General features: G+C 37.1%; 1 protein-coding gene across 1 annotated transcript; it reads left to right on the top strand.

The window, feature by feature from the left end:
* Nucleotides 1–4,826: 4,826 nt before the first annotated feature.
* Nucleotides 4,827–5,213, top strand: LOC131939142 (26S proteasome non-ATPase regulatory subunit 13-like). The gene has a single exon (XM_059297353.1). It carries the CDS (start codon nucleotides 4,827–4,829, stop codon nucleotides 5,211–5,213), a length of 387 nt encoding a protein of 128 aa, XP_059153336.1.
* The last annotated feature ends 3,382 nt before the right edge of the window (nucleotides 5,214–8,595 follow it).

The raw sequence follows: 8,595 nt of genomic DNA, 5'->3' as shown, positions 1-8,595 counted from the left end.
AAAAAAATAATTAATAGCGCTATTTAAACGTTATACACATATTGTACAGTTATACCATGTCAATACATATTTCATACTATATTTGATAGAGTTCTAAATCAGTAAAGATTCTGTCTGGAACCATGTTTTTTTTAAATTTAAATTCATATCTGCCAAAGACCTTTGCCATGTTTTATATGGGAAAAAAAAGTACAAGGGAGACAACGCAAAGCAAACTACTGAGCTGTTGGTTTTAGTAAATTTTAAAAATGTATATTTTTAAAATAGTCGTTGTACATGCTATGAGACAAAGCTAAGTAAGTGTTTTAGAAAATAGTTAAAAATTATTAGTCACGCTAATTTTATTTTTTTTAAATCTCTCAGGTTATAAAATTTAAAAACAGTGACTTTAATGTATACATTTTTCTAAGACAATCAATTTTTCAGCTTTATCATCGATCAGTGCTGTTGTCCTGTTTGCCACAACAAAAATAGTTTAACTTAATTTATATAAATTCATATAAGCTAGGGGTCGGCAACCTGCGGCTCGCGAGCCGCATGCGGCTCTTTGGAGGTCAAGATTCGGCTCTCCAGTTCCATGCACTAATCCTTATAATCAAATTATCTTATTTTCAAAACGCATTAAAATATAAAGAAACAAAACACGTCACAGAGAACAGTGAGAATAGGTGAGGTAGAAAGTATATGGACAGCTGGCAACCTCTTGGGAACTAGGTTCAGTCCCACAGTTGTGCAGTTACTAGCCCCGTGGTAACAATTCATTGCTTGCCACTGCCCAAGTGCCGACTTTTTAGAATATGGTTAAATGGGGAATGTTATTTATAGGGAATGCATCTCCCTACCTGTCAGTATTCATTAATATGACGCAGTTTTTTTTTGGTTATGAACTTCTGACGGCTGAGAAGGGTACTGGACGGTGGGATACGACTTTACCCTGCAGTCCGTGAGGTGGAAGATAGGCCTGGTGAGAACCAAATGACAGAAGCGACCGATACACGGTAATCACACCGATACCCAAGCCAGTTAGTCGGAGTTTGTCGTGTTCAGGGCTGCCTGGCTAGGGAGCCTGAGCTGGTGGTGTCCGTAAAGAAAGAAAAAAAAAATATTGTCTTGTAAAGTGGATTGGGATAATCCTATATTTAAAAATATTTATTTCAAATAAAAAATCAAATGTATACATTTTATCCTAATCACATGCCAAAATATTGAAACAAAAATGTTAGTGGCTCTTTAAAAACTGGGAACATTTGAAAATTGGCTCTTCCGGCTCAAAAGGCTGCCGACCCCCTGATATAAGCTATAATTATTATTCTCAGCCAATAACTCCCCCCCCCCCCCAACCCCATGGCAGGGGTCGGCAACCAACTGCTCGCGAGTAGCATGTGGCTCTTTTGATGTCAAGATGCGGCTCTCCAGTCCGATGAGCAAATAATGATCAAATTATTTTATTTTTAAAACTAAAAAAAGGGATGTAGGACGACATGTCTAAAATGTGTAAGTAAAGCTTATGGTTGTTTGTTAAAACGAAAAGGCTCGAGTTCGAACCCCAAGACAGATGATGCTCGATTGCTATGGAAAGCAACTCTTCTAGGAGAGACAACTCCAAAATCAAGCCACTGCTGCCTTGTAGTTTGTTCTTGGATGGACAAAGGCTATGGAAGCAAATCCAAAAAGAAAAGCAGGCTGAAATTGTAGTCAACGCCCTAACAAGTTGACCCCCCCCCCTAAAATGACGTCACATATCAGCCTACAACCCCAACCCCTTAACATTGCTGTTGAATTTTCCTTAAAACAGCGATCTTTTTCCCATATCTTTTTACAATTTATTAAAACATTTTTTAAACGCGAAATAACGGCTAAAATTCGTTTTTTATAATGCAAATTGGTGACGTCACACTATCTAGCGACCCTTCCCGGCGCCCGGGTACAAAGTCGTTTTACAAAAACGTATTTTGCGACAAACTCCTTCTTAAGCGTTGCGGTGTTAAAGTTTTTAAAAAAATAATAATGATAACGCTATTTAAACGTTATACATATATTTTACAGTTATACCATTACAATTAATATTTCATACTGTATTGGTTAGAGTACTAAATCAGTAAAGATACTATCTGGAACAAAATGTGTTTTTTTTTTAAAAACTTAAATACATATCTTATATGGGAAAAATTACAAGGGAGGCAACGCAAAGCAAACTACTAAACTTTCGGTTTTAGTCAATTTTAAAAATAGTTATTTAAAAAAAAAAAGTCATAGAAGAAATTATTAAGCAAATTACGATAAAATTTTAGAAAATATTAACAAAATTAGTAGTCACGCTAAAATGCATTTAAACTCTCTCAGGTTTTAAAACTTGAAAACAGTGACTTTAATGTATACATTTTTATAAGACAAGCAATGTAATTTAATTATTTTAACGTTTAATACTATCGGAAAATTTAATTAAATAGTTAAAAAAAAAAAAAAAAAAAAAAAAAAAAAAAAAAAAAAAAAAAAAAAAGTAATACGTTCATATAAGCCAGGGGTCGCATGCAGATCTTTTGATTCTAAGTGGCGGCCCTCGAGTTCCATGCATAAGTATTAGAAATTATTGTATTATTTTATTTTCAAAACCCATAACAAATATTATACTGTAAAGAAACAGAACTGTAAACATAATAAAAACACTAAACAGCGAATGAGAATATGTGGGAGTAGAGAGTATTTGGACAGCTGACAGCCGCTTGGGCACCAAACCCAGCACCACAGCTGTACAATGCTTGCCAGTTCCCAAGTGCTGACTTTTTCCAATATCGTTAAATGGAGTATGTTATTTTATTCAGAATGCATGTCCCTATCTGTCAGTAATCATTAATTTGACCTGAGTGACGCAGTTTTTTAGTTATTAGCTTCCTACTGTTGAGTCAGGTACAGGACGGTGGGGTACGAATTTCCCCTGCGTTCAGTGGGGTGGAAGATAAGCCCGGTGAGAACTGAAGGACAGAAGCGACCGATACACCGTACTTAAACCAATACTTAAGCCAGTTAGTCGGAGTTTGCCGTGTTGAGGCCTGCTTGGTTAATGACAGACATATCCTGAACAGCTGATGTCGATACAGAAAGAAAAAGTTAATAGCTTCTAAAGTGGATTGGGATAGTCCTATAGTTATACTATTCGATTATCTTCATGTAGTTGTTGTCGTTGAGCTGCCTTTTCGTCCCCCCCCCCCCCCCAAGGCTTTATTACATTATACCTCCCGTCTTTCTTTTGAATCCCTTCCATGAACCGGGCGTAAAGTTGGTTACACATGGTGTGGTAGTGCCTATCTGTTTTACAGTTGGGGCACAACATCCTTCTCTCTGAGAGGTGGATCACTGCCACCTGTGCCGCCCCTTCAGCATCTTTAAATCTTATAACGTGATGTTTTTTTTCTCTTTGTCCATTTTGGGCTTAATTATGAATTTATAGTTGTTCCCTCGGTCTTTGGTCTTGATGTTTGGGGTGGTCCCCTCTTCACATAGGCCCTGAAGGGCTGTTTCCAGTTCAGCCTTACTAATGTGAGGGGGAACGCATCTCAGTTTACATTTAACACAGTTCTTTTTGTCGACGTGAGTGACGCTTACTCTAAATAACCTCTGCGTCCTTACATTGGTTAGTGTCTTTGGCTCGTAGAATTCAGTGAGCATCAGACTCGTAAATTTTCCTTGAACCCAGTGTGGCATACCAGATATTTACTTCTCCATAGTTGTAGACCCTTTTGAACTCCTGGCAGCCTATTATGTTGGCAAATTGAGTTAGAAACTCGGCATTTGTAATTGTGGTCAGCCATCGGCCTTGAAGGATTATAATTTCTACCGTATTTGGTTCGTGGAAGAAGAGTTTGAATCCGGGTATGCAGACGTCAAAGAATAAGTTATCTTCATCCATTCTTTGTTTTTGTGTTTTGGCCCCACCAGGACCAAAATACACTCAACAAGTTTCAATTGTTTTGTTTAGTATGAAAATTTACTTACAAATGAAGTCCACAGGCAGACATAAAAACACGCAGACTAAATTAAGATAACAAGGGTATCTCGATTCAATCACTGTCATTTAAAATCCAAATTTTGAAATAAAGAAAACACAAAAGTGTCACAAATAACACATTAAAATGGAAATATACGGAGCACTATTTTCATACACATGCTACGGCGGCCATTTTCTAATATATAAAGCTCAATTCTGTATGTAAAATACTATATTTATTTTGGAACAAGAACAAGATAAAGAACGTCAAATCAGCTGAATAAATTGCTTGTCTTTAAAAAAAATGTATTCATTGAAGTCTCTGTTTTCAAATAATATAGCATGAGATATTTTAATGCATATTAGGGCAACTACTAATTTTTAATATTTTCTAAAACATATAAATAGCTTTGTCAGATAATTCATATTGTGACTAATTTATTTTTTAATATATATTTCTAAAATTTACTTAAACCGACAGCTCAGACATTCGCTTTGCGTTGTCTCCCTTGTGATTTTTCCCAATTTTAAAAATGGCAAAGTTTTTGTTATTTTTATTTTTTAACTATCTCTCTGGCTCAGCTTTGTGTTTATGTTGTTCAATTACCAGATCCATAAAAAGCCATATAATTTCTTGAGAAAATGAAAGAGAAAGTTAAAGCCAGTGAAGAAGTCAAATGTTTTGTGTATGACTACAATAGGTAAAATCTATCTCCGGAATAAATAATTCCCTCCAGTGAAGACCCTAATGGAAGAGTGAGAGAAGATTTTAAATGATATAGATGGAGTAACCACAGTACATGGACGCTTCTATGAACTAACGAGCAACTATCATAAACTAATGAGCAATCATACTCAGTACTATCAAGTGGCCATTAGGTTCTTAAGCTGCATACATCTGAAAGTCGAGCCAAAAACCGAGCAGGTAGAGAGAGCTTTTAATATTGGTTTAGCAGCTGTAATAGACGAGGGTGTATACAATTTTGGTGAGTTCCTTGCCCTTGATAACTTGGCATCCTTGAAGGGCACAGATAAAGAATGGCTGGTTGATCTTCTGTATGCCTTTAACAGCGGAGATATTGACAACATCATAGGACTGAAGGATAAATTGTCTACTCAGCCGGATCTGAAAGTCAATGAACTTGTAACTAGGAAATTAGATCAATCTGTTCTGTTTGATGGAGATGATATTCCAAAGGCCAGCAACAGATACACAACGGACATTTGATAGTATTGTCCAGACTGTCAAAATTAAGACAAATCTTGTTAAACTGTTAGTCATGAAAGCTGTGAGGCTTGGGTTAGTGAGAGAATCTATTGATGAAATAGAACAGAAATGTCACATGATATGGGTACAGCCTAAAGGATCGCAAACAGATTTCCGGCATGCAGACTCGCCTTGAGTTGTTGGGAAAAGATATTGGCTTGATGGAACGCCTGGTACAAACAACTACTTATGGTATTCGCAAATAATTATTGAGACAGTATTGCAGTATTGCAACATAACATGTTGTCTTCACTCAACATATAACTTGTTGTCTACACTCGACACATAACCTGTTGTCTACACTCGACACATAACCTGTTGTCTACACTCGACACATAACCTGTTGTCTACACTCGACACATAACTTGTTGTCTACACTCGACTCATAACCTGTTGTCTACACTCGACACATAACCTGTTGTCTACACTCGACTCATAACCTGTTGTCTACACTCGACACATAATTTGTTGTCTACACTCGACACATAATCTGTTGTTTACACTCGACACATAACATGTTGTCTACCCTCGACACATAACCTGTTGTCTACACTCGACACATAACTTGTTGTCTACACTCGACACATAACCTGTTGTCTACACTCGACACATAACCTGTTGTCTACACTCGACACATAACCTGTTGTCTACACTCGACACATAACATGTTGTCTACACTGGACACATAATCTGTCATCAACGACTACAAAACGCGCAATCTAATAGTGTAACTATCGGACTATCCCAATCCACTTTACAAGTGTGACCTACTTAGGTCTATTTATTTCTTTTTATTATTTAGTCTCCTGAGTTTTATTATTGACCTTGGGAGAATTATCAGTTCATTGGTACGCAGCGGTCAACTGAACTCAGTCACGGCATGTGACTTGGATTTTAATCCTTGTCAGAACCTCGGCCAATGGTTGTTTAGTATTGCGGATCCTTAACCGATCCTCGACCAATGGCCTTGCTACATTATAGTAGCCTCCCTTGGGTTTGATCTCTGATAAAAGGTCGAGACACGACTTCTAAGGAAGGACTTTGACCTAGACTCCGGGAGGCAACAGTGCGGTGTGTGTGTGTGTGGTTTTAAGTTGAATGTTTCAGTTCGTGGTGATATATATTAATTCCTCACCATAGGAGTTGTTTATCACTCCAGTGTTTAAGATACATTGTTTAGGTGTGATATTTCACAAAGTTGTGTGATTTTTCTAGTGTTAATGAGTTATTGCTTAGGTGTGTTATTTCACCAAGTATATGGTCTTTCCAGGACTTATGATATTGTTTAAGTGTGATATTACACCAAGTTGTGTGATTATTCAAATGATTATGAGATGTTGCTTAGGTGTGTTATTTCACCAAGTTGTATGGTCATTCCAAGTTTATGATATTGTATTTAGGTGTGGTATTACACCACGGCTTTACCTGTGACTTTAATATCTAATTGTTAGAGATATTACAGTATCATTGAGTTATCTGTGAGTGATATTTTTATGGTTTATTTTATTGCTCTTAATGAAGTTTACTTTGGTGTTGACTTATTGACTATTGTACATTCTTGTGCATAAATTAAAATAGTAGTTGTCAGTTTAACCTAAATTGAGTTTCATCTATCTTACGTGTCAATACCCCTAGACTTTTGAGACAAGCCCACGTAGATGTAGGTGTACTCATACTGTCGAGAAAGGTTTCTGTCTGACTACTTTAAACGAACCTGGGGACGTTCGCCGATTCTGCGTCTGACAGAAGGCGTCCGTTACACAAGCTGTTAACTTTTTTTTTCTTTCTCTATCGACATCAGCTGTTCAGGATGTGTCTGTCATTAACCAAGCAGGCCTCAACACGACAAACTCCGACTAACTGGCTTAAGTATTGGTTTGAGTACGGTGTAACGGTCGCTTCTGTCCTTCGGTTCTCACCGGGCTTATCTTCTACCCCACTGAACGCAGGGTAAACTCGTACCCCACCGTCCTGTACCCGACTCAACAGTTGGAAGCTAATAACTAAAAAACTACGTCACTCAGGTCAAATTAAGGATAACTGTCAGATAGAGAAAGGTATTATGTATAACATAACATTCCACATTTAACGATATTAAAAACTTCGGCACTTGGGCAGTGGCAAGCATTGAATTGTTGCTAAGGGCTGGCTATAGCGCGGCTGTGGGGCTAGGCCTGGTGCCCAAGCGGCTGTCAGCTGTCCATTTACTTTCTACCTCACCTACTCTCACTGTTCTCTGATGAGTGTTTTATTTTGTTTAAAGTTGTGTTTCTTTACAGTATTTTTTTTTTGGTGAGTTTTGATAATGAAATAATATAGCTAGTAATATTTGCAAGGAGCTGGAGAGCCGCATCTGGACATCAAAAGAACCTCATGGGGCCCGCGAGGCGATGGTTGCCGACCCCTGCCCTAGGAAGGGGGGGGGGTTATTGACTGAGAATTAGAATTATAGCTTATATCAGGTGTCGGAAACCTTTTGAGACGTAAGAGACAAAAGTTACTGTCACAGCCTTTTTTGCTGCCTATCATGGCACAAACTCAAAAAAACAAATACCAATCGCTCTCCTCCTTTGTTATTACATATTATAGTCTGATTTATAACATTAAACAACCCACGTTCAGGAAATTTTCATGATTTTATTGGTTCATTGATACAACGACTTCACTGCCGAAAAATCGCCATTTTCTTCCCGCTCTCTACCCCCTTGCTTCCTTTTTTAGCGCATGCGCACACCCACACTATATTTTATATTTATATCGCATTTTTACTTTCTCGTATATACGTAGTATAGAGAAAGTATTGTAATCGTGCAAAAAAAAAATCGAGATTTTTACAAATCTCGACGTTTTACACCTCACTGATACGGAAAAACATAATTTTGCAATCTTGTCCGTATGTCTGTGTGTGTGTGTGTCTGTCCGTGTGTGTGTCTGTCCGTGTGTAAACACGATAACTTGAGTACCGTTACAGCTAGGTTGATGAAATTTCATATATAAGTATTTTATCAAAATCGTAGATCCGTATCAACTTTTGAGCGATTTCCGATAACCGGAAGTGGTACTTTTCCTACTTTGAATTTTTTAAAAGCCTATAACTTGAGTACTATTTCAGATAGATAAATGAAATTTCACATGTAAGTAAAAGATCTAATTCTCTACCTTCTGTTAAATTTTGAGTAATTTCCGTTGACTGGAAGTAGTAATTTACGCTACTTCCGATTTCTCAAAAAACTAATGTAAATTTTAAAAGTACTAATAATATTGCGCACTATTATGCGCTTTTTTTATTTGCGTTCACTTGGTGTGCAATTAATTTGTCTACGAGATTTTATTCTATTTTTAA

Source organism: Physella acuta, unplaced genomic scaffold (assembly GCF_028476545.2).
Source record: "Physella acuta isolate Inbredline_101_S28 unplaced genomic scaffold, ASM2847654v3 ptg000265l, whole genome shotgun sequence".
In the NCBI taxonomy this organism is placed as follows: domain Eukaryota; kingdom Metazoa; phylum Mollusca; class Gastropoda; family Physidae; genus Physella; species Physella acuta.
The sequence above is the reverse complement of the archived record's forward strand: the minus strand, read 5'-3'. Positions and strand labels throughout refer to the sequence as shown.

Excerpts from the sequence above, each read along its gene's own strand:
- LOC131939142 (XM_059297353.1), top strand. The coding sequence starts at position 4,827 with ATGAGCAATCATACTCAGTACTATCAAGTGGCCATTAGGTTCTTAAGC.